The 22,705-nt window shown below is 46.2% G+C and overlaps 2 protein-coding genes across 2 annotated transcripts in view; one reads left to right on the top strand and one right to left on the bottom strand.

Moving 5' to 3' along the window:
* Positions 1 to 5,654: 5,654 nt before the first annotated feature.
* Positions 5,655 to 17,039, bottom strand: LOC129516779 (basic proline-rich protein-like). The gene is made up of 4 exons (XM_055336253.1): positions 16,943 to 17,039; positions 15,940 to 16,353; positions 14,268 to 14,352; positions 5,655 to 5,919 (listed from the first exon to the last, which is right to left on the bottom strand). The coding sequence occupies exons 1-4, from the start codon at positions 17,037 to 17,039 to the stop codon at positions 5,916 to 5,918; spliced, it is 600 nt and encodes a 199-aa protein (XP_055192228.1). The 3' UTR covers positions 5,655 to 5,915.
* A 9-nt stretch (positions 17,040 to 17,048) lies between these two features.
* The window catches only part of BTC (betacellulin), a 43,220-nt gene continuing 37,563 nt past the window's right edge, over positions 17,049 to 22,705 (top strand). Inside the window, exon 1 of the mRNA XM_055336518.1 lies at positions 17,049 to 17,183. Within this exon, the coding sequence (XP_055192493.1) occupies positions 17,141 to 17,183 (43 nt within the window). The 5' untranslated portion in view covers positions 17,049 to 17,140. The remainder of the gene's footprint in view (positions 17,184 to 22,705) is intronic.

Genomic DNA, 22,705 nt, shown 5'->3' with positions numbered 1-22,705 from the left:
AAGTGTTCCCAGGTGGAGTTGAAGAATGGAGTCCTGGCCCCTCAATTTGTTTTATGTGCCTCAGGATATGTGTCTGGGCCTGAATCAGGACTCAGACCTTTATCAACTGGTTGGACGAATTACTTAACTCTTTGTGCTTCAATTTTCCTCATCTGCAAAACAGAGAAGAATAATAGTATTTGCCTTTATAGGGCTGTTGACTTAATAGATAAATGAGTTAATAATATGTGAAGAGTTAAGTGTGACTGGAGCATAGTACACATTTAATTAATCTCAGCCACCATTGTTACTCGTGTTATTGTCACTGTATATTCATCACACTTTACAAAACCATTGATTTATTTTTCTGCTCTTTAATCACACCCTATGTTCTGAGAGCAGAGTCGTACGGAATATGCTACCTGCCCAAAGCCTTGCAGTGCTCCCGGCATATAGCAGGTACCGTCCTCCTGATTGTTGAATGAATGGCTTGGGCGGATGTGAGGGTGAAGGAAGTACCCTGGGAAGGTGGCAGACGGTTCTCCTGGTCTGTTTATGCTGTGGGTATGTGTTTTGCTGGAAAATGTGGGGTGGAGGAAGCAGAGCTGTGCCCGCGGTGGGTTATAATACGCTCAGCAAGATAAACTGAGCACAGACCACATTTGGGAGAGAACTTTCAGGGGCAGCCCTATGGGCTTTTCTTATTTCCTCTCTCTTGGCCTGCAATTTGATGTTTAACTGACCTTCACGCACAAAATCCTACTAATGAATTCAACTCATCTTTGAACAGAAGGTGATAAAAGTAATACTGCGCATCGGGAAAGTAGGGGAATTAATGAAGTAATTAACCTTAGTCAGCATGTTATGTGACCCTGGCCCAAGGAACGGATAACAGAACCAGGGAAAATGCCTGAACCGAAGGAGAGTTTATGATCAGTGGGAAAAGGGGAGGATACTTAAAAGCCATAGTGAAAGGGCAGCACCATAAGAAGCTCTATGGGGCTAGTGCTCAGGGATCACCCCCACTGAAAGGTTTTGGGTTGAAATTTGGGCTAATGGCATGTGGGGCATTGCAAGGGTGGTTTTGATGGAGGAAAAGTGCACTTCTTGGTTTTTTTTTTCTTTTCTCTTTCTCCTTTACTCTCTCTCTCTCTCTGACTCCTCATCTCTTCCTGCCTAGCATCTTATTTAGCTTCCACTACTGGAAGCTCCTTGGAGCAATCCCCTCCTGTGTGATTGCCTATCCCCTGGCCCCCGTGCTTCAAGAGGAACAGCCTGGAGTTAATGCAATTCAGGAAAGACCTAGAGATTCAGGTGGCCCAGTGGGACCTCTACCTTGACCACCCTGCCTCCGTCAGCGGATATGAAGCCTGTAGCCCAGGGCTCCGTGCGCTCCTGGTGGGACCCCCGCCTTCCATCCGTCCACATGCAGTACCCTCTGCCTCAGCTCCCTTATCTTCCTTGAGAGCATCAGCACTGGGCTGGAGTTCCAAGCACCGAGGCAGGATAGCTGACCCGGAGGTGCTTTCCTGTCTAACCCACCCTCTGCTATTAGATGTGTTAGAACCAGCAGGGTCCAGTGGACATTTTTTACTCTTTCCTAAGCATACACAGCAGTCTATCTTGAGTACTGTGACCCATAAGACCTGGTTTGCCCTGGTTGCACCGTGCTGGGCAAATGAGTAGGTTCCCTGCCCTCATGTGGTCCAAGCGGATAGCCGTGGAAACCAGTGAGAGCAAATGAAACCACTGCAGTGACTGATGCTGAGATAAGAGTCTCTCAGGTTAGACCAGAAGCACAAAGGGGAGAGGAATACACTCTGCCGGGAACTGGAGAATCAAGAGAAGTTTCGCAGTCCAGGTGACGTCCTGGAGGGTAGGAGATATTTGCCGGGTAGATGAGAGAGCACAGGCACTCAGGTCAGCAGAAGGCTGTAGGACCAAGAAGCTGCAACAACAGTCCAAGTGGTTCACCCCAAGTGCAGCGTGCTGGCAGAGAGCAGGGCTGAAGGAATGGGGAAGGGCAGAGGGTTACGGGTTTTTGTGGCTAAGAAGTCTGGCCTGACCTCTGGCAGCTGGGAAAGCCTGAGGGGGATGCAGCAGAATGGGAACACATCTACTCATTTATTTATTCACTGTTTTATAGGATACATGTGTTTGGAACATGTTATGTGCCGGGCATTTTTCCAGGCATTAGGGGAACATCAATAACCTATGTGATAAAAATCTCTGTCCCTGTGGGGTTTGCTTTCTACTGGTGGGAAACCATCAATATTATCATAAAGGCTGGTGTGTGCCATGGAAAAATAAAGAACAGATTAAGGGGATCGGTCATGCTGGGGTGGACAAGGCCCTTCAAGATTTGAAGAAACTGGAGGAAGTGATGCAGATGGGGTGGGAGGGGTGGGAGGAGAAGGTGTGGCAGGCAGAGGAAATCGGGGTTCACCAGCCTCAATCTGGGAGCAAGCCAGGCTTGTGTGAAGAATCCTGGAGGCCTGGGGGGCTGGAGTTAAGTAAACTAAGAGCCGCGTAGGTGAAGATGAGATCAGGGGCGTAACTGGAGGGAGGTCATGGGCTCTGCAAGGCCTTATCGGCCACTATAGGGACTTAGGTTTATATTGCAGTGAGATGAACAGCCATTAGGGAGAGAGAGGGAGGGAATGGGAAGACAGAGAGACAGAGAGGGAGGGAGCAAGTGCACACGAGCATGAGAAAGAGTGAACAGAGGGTGGTCAGAGCCAACTTAAAATTCAGAGGGATCCTTGGGCTCCTGAGCTAGGCACAGTCTGCAGTGTAAGGTCCAGAGCAGAATCAGCAAGACCAGTAAAGAGGCTGTTGGGATACTCTAGACAAGTGATGATGGTGGTTTGGACCAGACAGCGTAACCATGAAAGAGATGGGACGCGGTGGATTCTGGATATACCCAGATTTTCATTGTAGAATTATCAGTTTTATAGTGTAGAGGGTAAGATTTTACTTGGGGCTAACATTTATTGAGTGCTTGTTGTATGCCAGATACCCATCGAAACGCTTCCCACGTGTTTACTCATTTCTTTCCCACAGTCATCCAATGAGAGAGGAATCGTTATTATTCTCCCCTCTACGTATGAGGGGAATGAAGCAGAGAAATAATGGTGGGATTGGGAAAACCAGATCATTCCAGGCATGAGACGATAAGGGTCTGGGTGAATGCTATCACATTGGAAATGAAGGGGGAAATCAGGCTATGAAGTGGGCGTGGGAGGGAGAAGATAATATTTTCCATCCTTAGTTATTTTATTTCTTTCTTCCTGAGCAGGGCACCGTGTAAGTGACCATTAAGAAGGTGCAGACAGCTTGAGTCTCTTCTCTGGACAAAAGACTTTTGGCCACATTTTCTCTGTAAAGCTGGGAGAGAGGTTTATTGTTTGCAGAGCCATCATGTTGATTCATGGGGGGCAGATAGTTGGAAATAACTGCAGCGTAAATATATCTTTACACTGAGAGAGACGATGGAAATGTAAACGTTGAGAGGGCTGAGGGGAGGTTTTTATAACGTGTTTTAATTTCTTTCCCTTACCACTTTCTGCTAAGTGAGTTTCTAAAGGAGGGGTCTAATTTCTTTCTTGTCCCTGGAACCATAGGCAATGACAATTTGCAAGTCTGGATTGACTGGAAATGAGTCTTATTAATGAAGTTGTCAGCACGAAGGTGGCAGAAGGAGATCGTGTGCCAGGTGACGTTTTGGATTCAGAAGGAAGAGACCTAGATTCTAACTCCAATGCCGAGGCTCGCCTTATAAAACAAAGACCTTATGCCTTATTTATAAAACAAAGACCATAAGAGACAGCAATAAGGACGGAGGCTTCCAAGGCTTTTTTAGGATGAGGAAGATGCTAAATAAATGAGAGGTACATAATGAAAAACGAAAATCTCATATTAGGAACCTTTGAAGGGAGAGAGTTAAAGTTATTTACTGGAACTCAAGGGGATTTTTCTGCTGCATTTACCATCTTGACAGTTTGCCCAAAGAAAGGCATACGGCAGTTAGAAGTTATTAAGATTTACAAACGTCATTTGTCATCACAGCTGGAGACTCAATAACAGCCTCTCAGTCTGGGCTGCACTTTAAGGTTTGCCCTCATCTTCTCTGGGCATCGGCTGTAGTTTCAAAGACTCCTTCCTTAAGATTTCTTTGTTCCCGGGTATGTTGACTGTGTTTTAGCGCGATCCGTGTTCCTAGTGCTGCATTACATCTCCATTTCATGCCCTCAGGCGTGCTTGGAAATATATTCCAGATACCTCAAAGTCGGTGACCTGGGCCATGTTGAAAAGTAACCTACATAACCTACACCGAAATGACTGGATCATCGACATTCCCCTGGACTCATTGATAGACTAAGGATGCAGAGATTGTCCAGTTGCATCACTGATGGTACCAAATAGACCGTGATTTGCAAAAAATACATTTAAGTATTTATTTATTTTTATTTCTATGGGAGCAGGTAAGCATATAAATATTACCATAAACCAGAAGTGCTCGTCCTAAATTAAATTGCAATTTGAAGATAGTCTAGAATATGGGGAATTCTTAAGCCATTTATATGCTAACTTGCTTTTTAAATTATTTTTTTAAATGTCTCGTTTCATGGCAATTTAAGCAGAAATGGTTTCTTAGTGGCCATCTGGTCATTCTAAACCGTGTTCAAAGAAGAAATCTTGACATGTACTCACGTTTTATGGCTGAAAAAGGCTGTTTAAGGTCATCTCATCTTGGAATGTCAGAATCTCCAGGTTACGAGTGACATGGAATTATTTGAATTTCCTTCTCAATACCCAGCATGAGCATTTCCAGTGCCAGGGAACTCATTATTTCCCAGAGGAATCTATTCTCTCATTAGAATTTTAGACAGATCTTCTTTCTATTGAATCCAAATTCATCTGCCTCTAACCCTCGGGTCCCTGTTGCAACCATTGGGACTGAGCAGTTCGAATAGAATTTATTTTCTATGTGACAACTCTTCAAATATTCGAAGAAATCTATCATGCAAGCTATCTTCCCCCCCTCCCTCCTTGCCTCTGTCCTCCCTGCTTCAGGCTAAACAACCCAGAAAGAACTGTTGTTTATGAAACGGAGGCAAGAACCCTCACCAGTCTGGTTAAGTTTAGCAACTTATCATCTAGGTGATAAACATTCTCCCCTTTTGGGATCACCATAAGAATATTTCCTTATCTTTGGTCTTTTGGAACTGATTTCACATAGATTGCTAATAGCTCGTCCTCTCCTCTCTCTGATCCCTGCGTCTTGGAATATAATTCATATGAATCAAAACACTTGAATTCATCAAAGATCGGGGAACCCTTTTAAAATCTTTATATTGGTGGGACGCCTGGGTGGCTCAGTGGTTGAGCATCTGCCTTCGGCTCAGGGCGTGATCCTGAGGCCCGGGATGGAGTCCTGCGTTGGGCTCCTTGTGGAGAGCCTGCTTCTCCCTCTGCCTAGGTCTCTGCCTCTCTCTCTCTCTCTGTCTCTCATGAACGAATAAATTTTTAAAATCTCTATATTGACTTCGGTGTTTTTATTCTTTTCAAGTTTTATTTTATTGTGAACATAACGTGAGATTTACCCTCTTAACAAACTTTCAAGCATACAATATATTATCATTGGCTGTAGGTACAATGTCGTACAACTGACCTCTAGAGTTTATTTATCACGATTAACTGAAGCTTTGTGCGGGTTGATTGGTAACTCCTCACGTCTCCCCCAGCCTGGCGGCTCCTGGCAATCACCACTCCACTCCTCAATTCTATGAATTTGACTGTTTTAGATACCTCGTATAAATGGAATCATGCAGTATTTGTTTTTCTGTGACTGGCTTATTTCACTAAGTGTAATGTCTTCAAGGTGCATCCACGTGGTTGCCTTGTACAGAGACTCACACCTGTCAGGATGGCTATCATCTGAAAAGCAAAAGACAATTATTGTTAGTGAGGATGTGGAGGAGTAGGAACCTTTGCACACTGTTGGTGGAATGCAACATGGTACAGCCAGTATGGAAAAAAAATATGGGAGTTGCTCAAAAAACTAGAGGTAGAACTACTGTGTGATCCTGCGATCCCACTTCTGGGTGTTACTCCAAGACAACTGAAATCAGAATGTCGAAGAGATAGTAGCAGTCCTGTCTATAGTCGCTGTGTCTCTATTCTCAATCGCCAGGATGTGGAAAGAACCTGAAAGCCCATCGATGGACAAATGGGCAAAGGAAATGTGGAACGTACATATCAATGGGATACCGTTCAGCCTTTAAAAAGAAGGACATTCTGCACTCATCTCGGATCGTGGTAGCTCTTCAAGTACCTTTCTGCCTCTTTTGTTTTCCTTGGCAGAAAAAATAAATCGTAACAAAAGTACAGACTTTAAAAGATGTGCGTGAGCTGGTGGTGAACATGGCATGAGGTAAAGACATGCTGAATCAGCACGTCGGACACCTGAACTAATGTGCTTCGATACAAAATATTTTTTTTTGATTTTTATTTTTATTTATGATAGTCACAGAGAGAGAGAGAGAGGCAGAGACACAGGCAGAGGGAGAAGCAGGCTCCATGCACCGGGAGCCCAACGTGGGATTCGATCCAGGGTCTCCAGGATCGCGCCCTGGGCCAAAGGCAGGCGCCAAACCGCTGCGCCACCCAGGGATCCCGATACAAAATATTTTAAAAACTAAAAAAGAATGTGTGTGTGTGATGTATGTTGCGCCCTGGCACAGAGCAAGTGGTCATGTTCTCATTTGCTGTTTTCATCATGAACGTAAATAGGGCAAACTTGCCGTGCTCCCAAGTCGTTTCCATACATCTCAGCCTCTCCAAATGCGGCTGTCACAGGCCCGTGACTGTCATTCTTATCTGCACTTGACCATGTGACTTCTCCTCCAGCTCTTACAGAATTCTTCACTGCAATTGTTAATAATTACATCATTGGAGTGTTTTTTGAGAGCTTTTAACTCTTTTAAAGTCCTCACTCACTTTTAGCTTCTCAAGCCCTACAGATAATGCCTGTTTGTCTCCCACACGCCTTTGCAAGCCTGTCTTCTTCCAACTGAGGCTACACGGCTGACACTAGTCTTTCTCCCCGTGGGCATAACTAATTCTAGGGCTGCACAGTCATTTTTCTCCTCTGTTTTGTTTTAACTTTATAACCAATTTGACCTTGTGAGTTAGAATTACATACAAAGCAGCAATCCCCACCCCATCTCTTCCTCTAGATTTTGAAGAGATACAATTTTTTCGGGAAGTCAAGTGAAGAACTCATTAGATGCGCTGTTGTTCCCTAATGAGACTTCAGCAGGTGGCTAGAGGGATCGACTTCACCCACCACGACTATCTGAGCTGCTTAAAGTCCTGGGCCGTGATTTGCTGCTCTGGGTCACTGGAGCCGAAGAGCATGCCCAGGATCAGCTTGAACATACGATAGCATAGTTCTGCCATGGTCAGCTGTGTGACTAGGGGCAACTTACTTCTGTGTTTTCATTGCCTTATCAGAAATGAGGGTGGCAATCATGCACACTTCACAGTATATTTGGTGGGCATTTGAAAAGTCAGTGTGCATAAAATGCTTAGAATCGTGCCTGGCTCACAGTGAGGATCACTAAATGCTCCTTGATACTTTTATTCCACACAGGGCAAGGCACTTACGTACCCTTAACTGAAAAAAAAAAAACAAATTCTCCCCTACCTGTGAAGAGGATCTATGGAACAACTAGAGCGGACAGGAACATTCACTTTGGCCAGAATGAGCGTGCCCACGGCGGGGTAAGAGATGCTACGGGCAGATCTCCCTAATATCTGATGTGTTTGTTTGGGTAATCCCAGCACTTCCCAACACAATGCCTGGTACGAGGTAAGCATTCAATGACAAACTGCAATATAGGGATAAGAGCAGAAAAAAAAATTTGGACAATTTTGCCATTATATGGATTAGGAAAAATTTCTCTATCTGGCCAATTGATTGCAAGATATTCCCACAATAATGTTAACCTCTATTCCTCTTTTCTTGCCATTAATGCTTTTTATCATGCTTCAGAAGCTCTGCTTTCAAACCCTGAGATTCCCATGGAGGTATAAATATCTACCTCCTCTTCTAACACATCTGCTTCTTTTTAATATCCCACACCAATGATTGCTATAATTGCACCAAATCTTGGGATAACGTGGAAGCAATCTTGAGTCTGACCATGAACATTAATAGTTGATACTTACTATGTGCCAGCCACCATGCTGCATGTCTTATATGAAATGTCCCATTTAAGCCTCATAGGAACCCTATGAGTAGGTTCTGCTATAATTTTCAATTTAAAGATGCAAAACTTTGGATTTGGGAAAGTTAAATTACTAACTGAGAGTTACATAGCTGATGAGGGACAGGGTTAAGATTTTTAACTAAGAAATTTCAAGACTGCAGTATTCCTCACTTTAACTTTCTTTTTGTGCTTATAACATCAGTACATATAAGACAGTATTGTCTAAAAGCTCTTCCAAATTATTTTTCTCACTGAATTTATTATAATTCTGATGGGTTAAGTGTTGGTCACTCACATTCATCTCTAGGACCCCCTAGATGTGCTCTACACATCCCCCTGTACTCCATCCCAAAGGAGGAATGTTGACGTGGGTAAAGATATAATGGGATCCTCCCAACATTCACACGTGAGCTGCCATGCTAAGAGGTGAAGGTTTTAGACGGAGGAGCAGGGGATCAATGGCGTTGCTTCTCTCATGGTACTATGTGCTAGCTTGGAGGAGACTTCAAGTTAATGAAAGAACAAGATATGGTACAGGGTAAAGGAGGCAGACAGGCTAGGCCAGCTTTGCCCTTTATCTAGGGGAAATGTCTTTCCTGATCCCAGGCTTGGTCTCCCTACTTCTTCTTGAAAACTGATAAAATTCAGAGGACAGATCAGGATGTGACCTAGAGAAAAGGCATGAGACAAACAGTTATAGGGACTCCTGGGTGGCCCAGCGGTTGAGCATCTGCCTTTGGCTCAGAGCGGGTTCCCAGTCCTGGGATCGAGTCCCACATCAGGGTCCCCACAGGGAGCTGCTTCTCCCTCTGCCTATGTCTCTGCCTCTCTCTCTGTCTCATGAATAAATAAATAAAATCTTAAAAAAGAGAAAGAAACAGTTATAGCTATCATCTTTGAGTTTCACTCTGCTTGGTTCATTGTAAGCTCCGTAGGAAAATTTATTAATAGAGTAATCAAATGATGAATTATTTTTTTGAAGACTCGATTCCAGGACCCTGGGATCATGCCCTGGGCTGAAGGCAGGTGCTCAACTGCTGAGCCACCCAGGCACCCCTCAAAAGATGAATTAATTACTGTAATAATTTAGTCGACCACGAGTTTGTTGACACTTAATATACTTTCCTTTGTTTCCACATTTAAATATTTTTAGTACTTTTTTTTTTTTTGAGAACTAATCCTGAAGCTGGAAGGCATAATAAACTTTGCAGACTTTTCTTACAGGTATTTCAGAAACTTTGCATCTTACTGAAGGAAGAATTAGTCATTAAGATCATTCCTGGAATGTCCTCTGAATTTTAGGTGTCTGAATTTAGAACATCTCAAACCAAGATTCCTCCAGCTTTATAGAGTCCTACCTTTTTGCTATAGTCTATAAAGTTGGTCTAAGATTTCTAAGAAGATTAAATAATTTTTCATTGTGGTTGCAGTGGTAGGATGTTGTACCACCAACGCAAACCTCCCGCATTCAGGCTCAGACGAAGAAGGAAAGTTTATCAAGGGCCTGTAGGATTCCATTGTCAGGATATACGGCACCATCCCCAGAATGTAAGTACGTCATTAACTGCGTTATGTCCCCTATGATTTTGTTTTACCTCCATCTTGCAGATGGAAAGACAGGCCCGATCTTACGTTAGAAAAGTCTGCAGCTCTAAACCATAGGCTTTGAGAGTGAGGCCTATTTATATCACATCCCATCTCTGTGTCCGTAAGCAAGTCATTTAATTTACTTTAGGCTTAGTTTTTTTTGTTTTGTTTTGTTTTGTTTTTAAGATGGGAGAAGTAACGCCTTGCAAGGTTACGATGAAAATTAAGCGAGAAAAAATAATAATAGATTATTTGTATATTTATCTCCATAAGGGGTCTTTATAAAATTAGAAGTAGATATTCACACCATTGCAATGCTCATCTTAATCAGATTTTACCTGGGCAGAGGAGAAAGGCCTGCTCTCCCGGTTCATTCAGCTCAACCCCAACTAGAGTGTGGAGTTGCCTACATTTGTATTTCTGGTGAAATTCTGTAGGTCTTTCTGGTAGTGGAGGACTGGGTGAAAGTTTACCCTGCAGGTCAAAGTGGACCATGGACAAAGCGGAGGGTAAGCAAAGATCATGGCTCTCCCTCTGTGGACCTTTTACTGGATCTTACTTCCTTCTCTTATTCATTTGCCACAGAAAACTGACCTAATTTTGAGACTAACACCCCAGCCAGTTGTCATTTATGATGCTTTACGTAGCAATTGGAAATTACTTGTCACATCTCACCTTTTATACTAAACTAGTTCCCTGAAACTAAGATGATGGTAAATGGTATTAATGTCTCAATGCGTTAGCTTTCTCAGATGACAACTTTGAACTTCTTATAAGCCTCTCTGGCAATTTTGTTCACTGGAAAATATAATTTTAGTGAATGAAAATTTTAGCAAAACCATTTGAGTGTTATGCAGGGAGCCCTGAAGTCATAAACTGAGTCATCAGCATATCTGTAGAAGGAGAGCTGTCCCAGACTAGAGGATCCTGGGAGTTTATTATTTTGAGTACAGGGGTGCCTGGGTGGTATAGTTGATTGAGTATCTGACTCTTGGTTTTAGCTCAGGTTAATATCTGGGGGTCAAGGGATCAAGCCCCACATTAGGCCCTGCACTCAGTGGGGAGTCGGCTTCAGATTTTCTCTGCCCCTCCTCCTGCTCTCTCTCTGTCTCTCAGATAAATAAATAAATCTTAAAATAAAACAAAATAAAAATTTCCTTAAAAGATAATTTGAGTCCAAAATGCCATATTTTATCTAATATTGGAAGGCCATTGATAAGATGCACCATTATTTTATGACAATCAAGAAGAATTTTTTAATTAAAAAATTTAAATTATAACCAATGCTTTCTTATTTCTTAGAATTTTAATTTTACTCTAGTTGAAAGAGATATTTTTGACTTATTTATACATCAATTCTTAGAATATATGTTATGCATATACATATCAGTATTAATATACATATATATCATGTATGCATAAGAAGGAACAAATATTAAGTGAAATAAGTTTAATATATTTCTAAGACTTTTTTCAATTCCAAGTTCTACTTTTCCTAAACATTTTCAACTTTGAATCATTGGTATTTTTGTCTTTCCACACATTATTTTCCTTCATGCCTTTAAGTGTTGGTGATGTAGCATTACTTAAAAGGGTGTTCCCCGTTGGTCTGCAGGATTTTCTTCTAAGCCTTTGAAACTCTGCACAAGCCATGGCAACTTCATTATAACTACTGCTTGGCAGCAGCAGAAATACATCTGGATGTCAAAGATGTTAAAGTATCAAAAAATATGCAGCTTGGGACTGATAAATTGTAAATTAGCTATGATTGTTAAGGGTAAATGTTTACATTTTCATTATGTATTTTTTCAGAGCATGAAGCTAAAATGAGAAATAATCATAGTACTTCACACTTGTGTATAACTTTTTAGTTGCCAAAGCAGTTTCATACATAATATCCGTAATATCTGGTTAAAATTTCAGCCTAGAACCAAGGTTAGCAAGAGTATCACTTTCTCTGGGGGCAGACAATGTCTTACCAAACAATGAATCAATGTGATTACCCTGCATAAGTGTATTCACACATGTATTCTTTCTCATTTCATTTGGTAGCTGTGGAAGAGACTATATGCTCACCCAAATCTATTCTTCTCTTTCCCCGGGGCACAAAATCTAAACACAGCAAATTTAAAGAGAGATGTTCACTTGGTTTTCTTTGCATTTGTGGGTTACAACTTTTTGAGTCTCAAAAATAACTATCTATATGGACCAGCATTAGGTGGTAATACTGAAGACAAAAGCATTAAAGGCCTCTCGTAGTCATTAGTAGAGACAATAGAGACTTCCAATATACCAGGAACTGAAGACAAAAATAGCAGAAAATTCTGCAGGCATGATATCCTATTTCTTGCTAAATCATTTGTGAACATTGTATACCAGTTTGAACATTTTAGTTTATTTTTTTGTTGTTTATTTTCTTTAGATTTTTTTATTTATTTGAAAGAGAGGGAGAAAAAGGAAACCATGAGTGGGTAGGGGAGGAGAAGGGGGGGCGGGCAAAGGAGAAGGACAAACAGACTCCCCGCTGAGCGCAGAGCTCCACCCCAGGACCCTGAGGTCAAGTAGAAGTCAGATACTTACCTGACAGAGTCACCCAAGTGTCCCCCCACCCAGTTTTGACATTAAAAAAAAAATCTGTATTTACATATGACATTAAAAAAATCTGTATTTACAAACAGATGGTAGGTATATATTACAGGGCTAAAGAAACTTTTCATTTTTATTTTTTTAAGATTTTATTTATTTATTCATGAGAGACACAGAAAGAGAGTCAGAGACCCAGGCAGAAGGAAAAGTAGGCTCCCTGTGGGGAGCCCAAAGTGGGACTCGATCTCAGGACCCTGGGAGACACCCTGGGCTGAAGGCAGATGCTCAACCGCTGGGCCACCCAGGCGTCCCTAAAGAAATAGTTTAGAAAAAAATTATACTATGAGAAACATAAAAGCTATTTAAAGCTATCATTAAATGAACACACATGGTTGTCTCTGAAAAAAAAAAAAAACAACCTTGAACTCCAAGGATTATGAAGTTAGGACATAACTGAATTGTTTGTGGGACTCATAAGGGCCACTAAATTATACTGAGATTAGAACCAATATACTAATGTTTCTACCCTAAAATGAAGGGTGAGAAATGCTCATGATACAAGGATAGATATCACTTTCCTTACTAATCCACCTCTTGAAAATACCATTCTGCTTCCATGAAAGATCTTTTTAAAGAATTATTTCAAACTTAAGTCTTCTCTCCTTCCCTGTGTTGCTGCTCACTTCCTACTCTCTCCCTTTTCTTTCCTAAAAAGTTGAAGGAGGAGAGGGCATGAGCATCTAGAGCCTGGAGGATTTATATTCTACTTACTTTATTATAAGCTCATTGAACATTAATTTCTTTGACTTAAAAGATTAATTTATTTCTTTGGACTTCGGAAAACTAGATAGCTCGTTTATGTAGACCTTCAAAACATACTACTTAATAAATTATCACACCCTGAGTTATGTGTCATGCTGGTCCTTTAAAAGAGAGTTGAAAGAGAGGTGAGGGATAAAAAAGGAGGGCGGAGAAGGTCAGAAGGGTCTAAAGGAGGGTGAAGAGGCAGCTGGCGCCCAAATCCACAGAATTTTAGGCTCCCTGTTTCCTTCCCATCGAGGCTTTGCTGGGTGCTCTTTCCTTCCCCCCACAACTATTAGTAAGAAAGGGCTAGTGAAGGAAGCCAGCCCCCACTTTCTCTTTCTCTATAAATAGGTTTTAATATGACAACTGTAATTCACTGAATAACATCTAATATGCAAGATTTTTGCCTTAGAGGTATTTATCATTGGGGCTCATAAAAACTGCAAATCATCACCATCAGATTTTAGAGAGGGGGACACTGGGCTCAGAAAGGTGAGTGATTTGTGGGATTCAGTGACGCAGCTCCAATTTGAACCGAAGGAACAGACTCCAAAATCACTTGTATGGTTGGTTATATATGTCACTTCTGTTATCCTACCCAGAGGAGTGTCGTACTCAGGGACCACGTAGGAGGGGATGGAGCCACTATGGTAGGCTTATTAGGTTGGGATATCCAAGGCCTTGCTATATTGTAGCATATTTTGGTATTAAAATTATGCCATTGAGGTGTTTGCCTACTTAGTCTATACTAGGGCCAGCACAAAAAGCCCAGATTTTTTTTAAAAAGACCAGAAGTTGTCTTTTTGGTGTATATATGAATATGAGTAAAGATAAAGATCACTATGATGAGCTAAAACCGATACGTATAATATCCTAGAGAAAATTATATCTTAGATTCATTAAATTTGTATTAAGCTACTATTTTAAAAATACGGCAAGTCAAACAGAGCGAGGTATACATATAAAAAGAAGGATCCTTAGGACAGGCGCGTAGGGGGATGGATGAAATAGATAATAGGTGTAATAGGTACTTACCGCGATGAGTGCAGAGTAACGCCCGCACGCATCGCATCGCCACACTGCACACCTGAAACCAACACCACACTGTGTGCTGCCTTTGCTGGAATTAAAATAACAAACTTGATTTTTAAAAAAGGATCCCTGAAAGACTGAAGAAGAAAGTACAGTGAGATAAGGAAAAAAAACAAATAAACCCCTCTTCCAGAAAAACTAGATTAAACAAAATCACTCGAATACAGCTTTTGCTTAGTGATTTTTCGCTGGTTTTCCTTAGAGACTAGTCAGTAATTTCAAGTGGAATATTTGAAAGTTCTTGACATAAATTGTGCTACTAACTTTTAATAATCTACAATGCAAAATGTTTATCATTACTACAAAATATTATTTTTTTAATTTTTCACCACTCATATTTGTTTTCATTCACTCACTCTTGCTGAATTAAATAAAGTTAATGACCACTAGGGAGCCTTCCTTATACTGAGTGCCCCAAAGCGACAATCTGGAGAATACAGGCTGACCTCGAAAGGACACATTCTGAAATTTTCCTTTCTACCACCACCCGTGTGTGTGTTTGTGTCCCACAAGCAACCACAAGCTTCTGTTGTCTGGTCCGAGGCGGGGAGGAGTGTCCCAGCTGAGGCTGCTCTGCGGGCGGGAAGGCCCTCCCGAGGGACCCGCCCCAGCCTCATACCGACCTGGAGGGCTGGTCTCACCTGCCACCTGCCCGGCGCTGGCACGGGCAAGACACCGCCAAGCGATCCCTTGGCTGGGACTCCTGGGGACACGAGTCCTACCTTGTGACTCTGGCGGTTTCGACCCAAGCTTGTCTTAGTAGCAGCTCAGCTTAAAATCTGAAGCACTGAGACACACCCCAGTGACCCAAAGGAGGCCACAGAAAGCTCAGAGTCTTGCAGAGTGTGTGGCTGGATCCCAGAGTCACCTTCCTCCATGAGTGAAGGAATTGAGGAGAGAGAGAAAGAAGGGGAAGAGGAGGAAGAAGAAGAAAGAAAAAAAAGGAAGGGGGGTAGGTAGAAAAGAAGGAAGGAGAAAGGAAGGAAAAGCACAGGGGCTTGACCTTGGAGAGACCGGGCCTCCAGCGCCAGGAAATCTGGAAGTCCCATTCCCCAGAGCACTCATTTTATTTCTGGCATTAAATAAAGCCCTCGGGGCCGGCCATTAATTTATCCGTGTTAAATCACACTCTTTCATACTCTAGTGGCCTGAAAAAGTTAATTTACCATTTGAATGGCATGAATGATGAATACTTACATCAAGTCTGGGCATTTTCTAATATTGAGCAATCAGCCTTTTTTTTTTTTTTTTTTTTGGCTTAGGTGTGCTTTGTTTTTTATCTATGGAAAAAAAAAAAGAAAATAGTGGTGTTCTGCTGGGGATAGCAGGACGGCTTCTTGGTCTCAGAGCCAAAGACGCTTTAACGGAGGCCTGGAGGGAGGAGAGAATATCAGAAAAGAAAAGGGAAGGAGAGGGGGAGGCAGATGGCGAGGCCCGAGTCCCTTGTCCTCTGTGCACCTGCCCTTTTCACTTGGGGTGCAGTAACCTTCTATCCCACAGCCTTGGATTCCTCTAAACCCAAGCCGGCCCTATCGGTGCTTATGGCCTCTCCTACGGGCCGAGCATGGGATTCTGAGCATTATGGTTGATTTTTACCCCCGCAAGCATCAGTTACCTGGGGCACTGAAGTAGGACGACTCGGGGCACTGAAGTAGGATGACTCGGTTTTGAAATGAAATGTCACGTGTGGAGAAGGGCTCGTAGCAATTGTTTAATTCAAACAATGGGAGGAAGCAGGCACCTGCCGGAGTGCGGTCCGCGGGCTCAGGAGTGTTTCCTGGGTTCCGGGCGCTACGGAAGGGCGCGGCCGGGGGAGCCTGACCTCGGGTCCCTGGAGGCGAGCGGGCGCCTCGGTGCCGCGGGGACGCTGGGGCGGACCGAGCAGGGGCGGGCGCGGGCGCGGGCGGGCGTGGGTGCGGGTGCCGGTGCGGGTGCGGACGGGGGCGGGCGTGGGTGCGGGCGGGGGCGGGTGCGGGAAGCCACCAGCCCCGGCGTCCCCCTCCACAGGCGCGGCGCAGGGAGCGGGTCTCTAGGGCGAGTGAGGGCACGAGGGCTGAGGGCGCGGGGCGGCGCGAGGGCAGGGGGCGTCTAGGGCGCCTCGCGGGAGCGAACCCCACCCCAGGGCTCGGCACACTTGAGCTGAGAGAGGCTTCCCGAGGTGCAGCCCGGAGGTCCGCGGGGGGCGGGGGGAGCGCCGCGTGGACCGGCCGCACCCCTGCCTGCCCCCACCCCTCGCCCCCCTTACCTCCCCCGGCCCCCCCACTCCCCTACCTCCCCCCACCCCCCGCCCCCCTTACCTCCCCCGGCCCCCCCCACTCCCCTACCTCCCCCCACCTCCCCCGGCCCCTCCCACTCCCCTACCTCCCCCCACCCCCCGCCCCCTACCTCCCCCGGCCCCTCCCACTCCCCTACCTCCCCCCACCCCCCGCCCCCTACCTCCCTCCGCCCCCCACGCCCCTGCCAACTCCCACCCCTCGCCCCACCCCCTACCTCCCCCCACCTCCCCCGGCCCCTCCCACTCCCCTACGTCCCCCCACCCCCCGCCCCCCCACTCCCCTACCTCCTCCCTCCTCCTCCCCCCGCCACCCCCGTCCCCGGCGCAGGGAGGCGGGCGGGACCCGGCCGGGGCAGGGGAGCGGCCGCGGGGGGGAGGCGCGTGGGGGCTGCCGGCGGCGTCGGCGCCTCCCGCGGGGCGTGTGCGGAGCGCGCGGCCATAAACCGGCTCCGTCCCCGCCGCAGTCGCCGCCCAGCCCGGCGGGAAGGGGCTCGGGATCCGCGGGGCCGCGACGGCGCGGGGGGCGGGGCTCGTGGGGCCGATGGACCGGGCCGCCCCGCGCCTGCTCCTGGCCCTCGGCCTCGGTAAGTGGCGGCGGGGGCGCGGGGCCCGGGGCGGGGGGCGCGGGGGGCGGGCTCTGCGCCCGGCGACCCGACCGGCCGCACCTGCGGGGGCTGCGCGTCACCTGGGCTGTACCTGCGGGGCCGCACCTGCCGGGCTCGCACCGACCGCACCTGCGGGGCCGCACCGACCGTACCTGCGAGGCCGCACCTGCCAGGGCTGTACCTGCGGGGCCGCACCTGGCGGGGCTGCGCGATGCCAGGACCGCACCTGCGGGGCCGCACCTGCCAGGACCGCACCTGCGGGGCTGCCCGACGCCGGCGGAAGGGGTCCCGAGGCCCGGCGCCGGAGCAGGTGCCCGGCCGGGGAGGGGCGCGGCGGAGTCCCCGGAAGAGGGCGGGCCGCGGGCGGAGGACTGCTCGGAGGGGGCGCCCCCCTGCCCAGGAGCGCCGGGTGCGGGGCCGGGGAGGGCACCTGCGGGGGGGGGGGTGCCGGGAGCACCGAGGCCGCGGCGGGTCGGGGCGGGTCGGGGCTGCGCGACAGCCCGGGGCAGGTCCTGAGCGCGGAGGGGAGGCGGCTCGGCCGGGCAGCAGCTGCGCAACGCAGACGCGTTTACTTGGAATATATCGTTTCCTATTTTAAGGCAAAACGGGGCACGGAAAACTTTTCTTCATTGAGAAAAATTCAATTTGGGCGGTTGGGCTCAGGAGCACTGGGCGGGGGGGACACTGCTGGGGCCCGAGGTTAGGGGGCGGTCGGCCACAGGCCCTCCTCACCTGCCCGGAGCTGGGACTCGGGTGCTGGGGAGGCTCCCGCAGCTGCATGTGCGAGGGGACCGGGAGGGCGCACCTGGGCCAGCCTCGCAGCAGGACAGGCCTCGGCATCCCGGACCCGTCGCGGGAGGCGGGGGGAGGGAGCAGCGGGATGTGAGGTCCTGGCTGAACTGAGCGGCAGGGCCCCCTGGGCTGGAGGCATGATCCGCAGCTTATGGCTTACCTGTCTCCGCCACCTCCCCTCTACCTGCAGCCTGGGGAGGCCGGGTTTCTCATGTGGTGGGGAGACAGGTGGGGTCTACACAGACACTTTCATTTGGCCATGGTCCTGGGAGGAAGAGAGGTGGCTAAACATGTATGACGACCTTGGCTGGAAGTGGATCTGACTTCGGGCCCTGGTTAGGGAGAACAGAGGGATTTAAGAAACCCCACAGGGATCCCTGGGTGCCTCAGGGGTTGGGCGCCTGCCTTCAGCCCAGGATGTGATCCTGGAGACCCGGGATCGAGTCCCACGTCGGGCTCCCTGCATGGAGCCTGTCCCTCTGCCTGTGTCTCTGCCTCTCTCTCTGTGTCTCTCGTGAATAAATGAATTAAATCTTTAAAAAAAAAAAAAAGAAAGAAAGAAAGAAAGAAACCCAGCAGAGGAAGAAGTCAGTGACACTGTAGTAGGGGCATCCCATGGAGTCTGCAAAAGGGCAAGGGGCAGACAGAGCTGGGCCCAGGACCACTGCTGATGCTCTGGGCAGCATGGCTTGGATACAGCAAATGTTCTCTTCCTCCACTCTGTCTGGACTGTCCAACAAAGTATTGACTGAAAATCGGGACAGTCATCAAGATGTTAGAGGATGTGGGGATAGGGGTGGGAATAAGGCTCAGGAGTCCTGCCTAGCGATGTTACGCTGAGGGGCACCTGGGTGGCTCTGTCAGTTAAGTGGCTGCCTTTGGCTCAGGTCCTGATCTGGGGGGTCTGGGATGCCGCCTCACATCAGGCTCCCTGCTCAGTGGGGAGTCTGCTTCTCCTTCTGCCTCTGCTCCTCCCCCCCCCCCCCCCTTGTGCATGCACACACACTCTCTCAAATAAAAGAGAAATTTTTTTAAAGATGTTATTCTGAATTTGGGAATGCAAGACTAATCAGTATGAAACTATAGAGAGACATTCATAAAACCAGAGAACAGTAGCTCGTCAGTGAAGGATGGAGCAGCAGGACAAGCTGGGAAAAGAACCCTACGGTTGACTAAATTCTTGGGTAGGATTTGGAATAAGCAGGAGAGGCCAATGACTGAGGGGGCTGTGTGGGGTGAGGGGAGGGAGCTGGGGGCCAGGGCACCTGAGTGTCTCAGGTATAGTCCAGACAAACTAGTTAAGGCCTAGATTAGGGCTCTGTGCCAGCACAAATGTCATGATAGAAGTGATTATTCCAGGTTGATAGACATTCTTCCCCCTTCCCTATCACAGAACGCTTTATTGTTGCCTCAAAACTTGTCACAAGGCAGAAACGAAAAGATAAAACAAACTCTAATGCAGTGCCTTCTTACACTCAGGGTAACCGGTGATGGAACTGCCCTGTTGAATGTTTGGCTTAGGGAACTGAATTCCGACTCCAGGTCCCCTAAAATTCCAGGGCTTGCAAAATCCCAAAGGATGTGATTTGTTGGCATCAATGCTCCTGTGAAGTGGTTCTATTTTTCTCACATATGCTTGACTTTTCAGTTTCATTCCTAATTTAAATCATACGTTCAGTGTTATTTACTCTTTGAAGAAAAGGTGAGCAATGCACTGTGTAATGCACGTGGGTGTGAGTGTGACCGGGGAGGAGGGGCGGGTGGAGAAGTGCCCTGGGAACGGGCATGGAGCACACATGAGACCTAGTTCTGGTTCTGCCATCCTGGAGCTCTGAGACGTCTATAAATGCCAACTTTTTGGACATTGTTTTTGTCATTTGTAAAATGAAGGAGTTGCTTTAGATGAGCCGAAGGTCCTTAGCGACTTGATGTTGTATTCATCTTTTTTTCATAAAGATTTTATTTATTTGACAGTGAGACAGTAAGAGAGCACAAGCAGGGGAGGTGGTGGAGGGAGAGGGAGAAGCAGGCTCCCCACTGAGCAGGGAATCCCCCGCAGGGCTCCACCCTGGGCCCCCCCCCGGGATGCCCTGAGCCGAAGGCAGACGCTTCACAAACTGAGCCACCCGGGTGCCCCGTACCCATCTTTAACTAACGTTTCCATTGGGAAGTTTAAGAGGGATTTTTTGTCCAACACTATAGACCTTTGATTTACTTTGTAATGGGATCTTTATTTCATACAAACTTTATAATAACGGAGAACCACGGATGCTTATTTCTTTGAGAAACATGGTAAAGAGGCAATAACTTTGGGGCACGTGCTGGCTCAGACGGCTAGGCATCCAACTCTTGATTGAAGACTCTCCCTCTCCCTCTCCACCAGCTCACACTAGTGGGCCTACACACTCTCTCTCATTCTAAAATAAGTAAATAAATCTTTAAAAAGAGGTAATAACTTTGCTTAAAGTATCTTTTTTATCTCAAAGAAATCAGATTATCTCATTTTTAAATTGTTTTTTAATTTCTCCCTCTCATCCAATTGCTGTATAAAACTAAAACTGAAATCATAACCAGTGAAAAAGGTAAGAAAAAGTTACCTTTTAAAAAATGAATGATTTTAAGATTAAAAATAGGTTCCCCTCCTCATTAAAATTGAAAACCTTGATATCTGTGAGTTGATGGAAGTTCTGCTTGAGAATATGCCTGTCCTCATGCTGTATATCTAGTTTCCAAGTTACAAAGAAGGTAGGGGGCAGCAAGTGAAATTCCCATTGTACAAATGACATAAGTGGAGCCCTAAATGCTGAAAATTTTTGGGCTTTGCCTCTTAGGCTACACTTCTGGCTTAGAAGAGCATCACAAATGTTTTTTTCCTCCTCAGAATCCCAGGTTTTGCACATAAACAGCTGTCACAAATTGATTTTTGCTGTTGCTCCATTCTCAGTTGTTGGGTGGAAATTCCCAAATAATTCTGGAAGGCCCCACCACTGCAGGCCTGCTTTGCTTATTCCCACTGAAGGTGTCCTTGCGGATGCTTTAGGCTGCCCGAGGCAGTGCCGATGGCAAAGGCCCTGAGGACAGAGAGTGCTCGTGTCTGTCCCAGGATCTGTGCTGACACTGCTCACCCCCTTACCCTGGTGCGCCTCAAGTCTTCAGAGCCCAGCACAAGAACCCCATCTTGGTTTTTCTCACCCTTTTATTGTAGTCAGGTCATGCCGGGACATAGACACGAGTGTCACTAGGAGGACAGTCAGGGGGACAGGGAGGGCCAGGCTCCCAGCTGTACCTTGGATCAGCTCTCTGAATCATGGGCCAGGCTTGCCAGCTCTCCGTTAGGGTTAGCAGCTTCCAGGATGCTCAGGCAATCCAGAATCCAGGCCGCAGGCAGCTAGGCCCAAGCCGTGATCCTGATATGCTTCCCAGGTTGCCACGACAATCCCCTGGCTCCACAAAAAAATCTGTAGACCAGTGGGCCGGGGTTGGGAGGGTTCCAAAGTAAAATTTAAGAAGAGAGCCAGCAGATTACGGTGGGTTTGCTGTGCAACGCTAGTAACAGCTCGCCGTCCTGGGCATATTGGTGCCTTACAGAAGGAAGTTTAGTAATTCAAATGAATCTCTGCTAAAATTTAAAGAAATGAGAGGAGTATTTTTTTAGATGGTTGGAGAGAGAGGGGGTATTTCATCTTAGCTCAGATCACTTAGGCAATAACCTACTTTGATTATCAGCAAGATCAATTCAAATAGCCACAAACTACTTTTATTCCACTCCTTACATTTTTTTAAAGATGTGTAGTATGAAAAAAAAAAAAGATCTGTAGTATGTACCCCAGAGAGTAGAGTAGTGACGAAAAGTCCAAACAAAGTGTAATGATGTTTGTGTTCAGCCTTTTTTATTTAAAAGTGCCTGAGTTGGTAGTAGAAGAGAATGAGTTAGGAATATAACGTTTCCCTCTTTGCAAAATCATGGGTGTATTTATTCACTTAGCCTTATTTATTTTTAGAAGGGGATGCAGAAAGCGTGCCTGGCACATAGTAGGGGCTCAAAACCTATTAGTTAATTGACTGGATGAATGCAGGTTTGTGATAATGTCCAGTCATTAAAAAAAAATAACAGATTCGGTAAAGAAAACAGTTCTATTTCTTGTTGGCAAAACATGCACACAATTCAGAGAAGTAGAGAGACTTATTTCCTCATCTTTTTTACTTGGGACTTGCTTCTAGCAATGCTAGAGACCCTTTCACAAGAGGACTTCTGTTTTGCACGTACTATGTTTACTTCTGTTTCTTCTGTTCCTACTGAGGATTCAGGCTGCTTCGTGCCTCTCATGTGTTTGCTTCAAGGGCAGATCTCAGGCAAAATCAGGACTTTTAAAATAAGTGTTTCAAGAGGGGCAGGAAGGGCGTGGAATTCAGGGCATTCTCCAATGGGTTGTTTAAAAACGCCCTTTGGATTCTAGGAGGTGTGAGGTAATTTGCTCTCTTGTTTGATTATAACTTTTTTAAACACACGTTTCCTTAGCTGGGAGTAACCAGGTTGCTATATTCATAGGTTCTGTTTAGTATTGAATGGAATAAAAGCCTGTGGTGGATCCTATAGATGTGGAGACAGATTTGCTGTGGTGGCAGACTAAAGTGTGACTTTTTTTTTTTTAAGATTTTATTTATTTATTCATGAGAGACACAGAGAGAGGCAGAGACACAAGCAGAGG

The sequence above is a fragment of the Nyctereutes procyonoides genome, unplaced genomic scaffold (assembly GCF_905146905.1).
Source record: "Nyctereutes procyonoides isolate TBG_1078 unplaced genomic scaffold, NYPRO_anot_genome, whole genome shotgun sequence".
In the NCBI taxonomy this organism is placed as follows: Eukaryota; Metazoa; Chordata; class Mammalia; order Carnivora; family Canidae; genus Nyctereutes; species Nyctereutes procyonoides.
The sequence above is the reverse complement of the archived record's forward strand: the minus strand, read 5'-3'. Positions and strand labels throughout refer to the sequence as shown.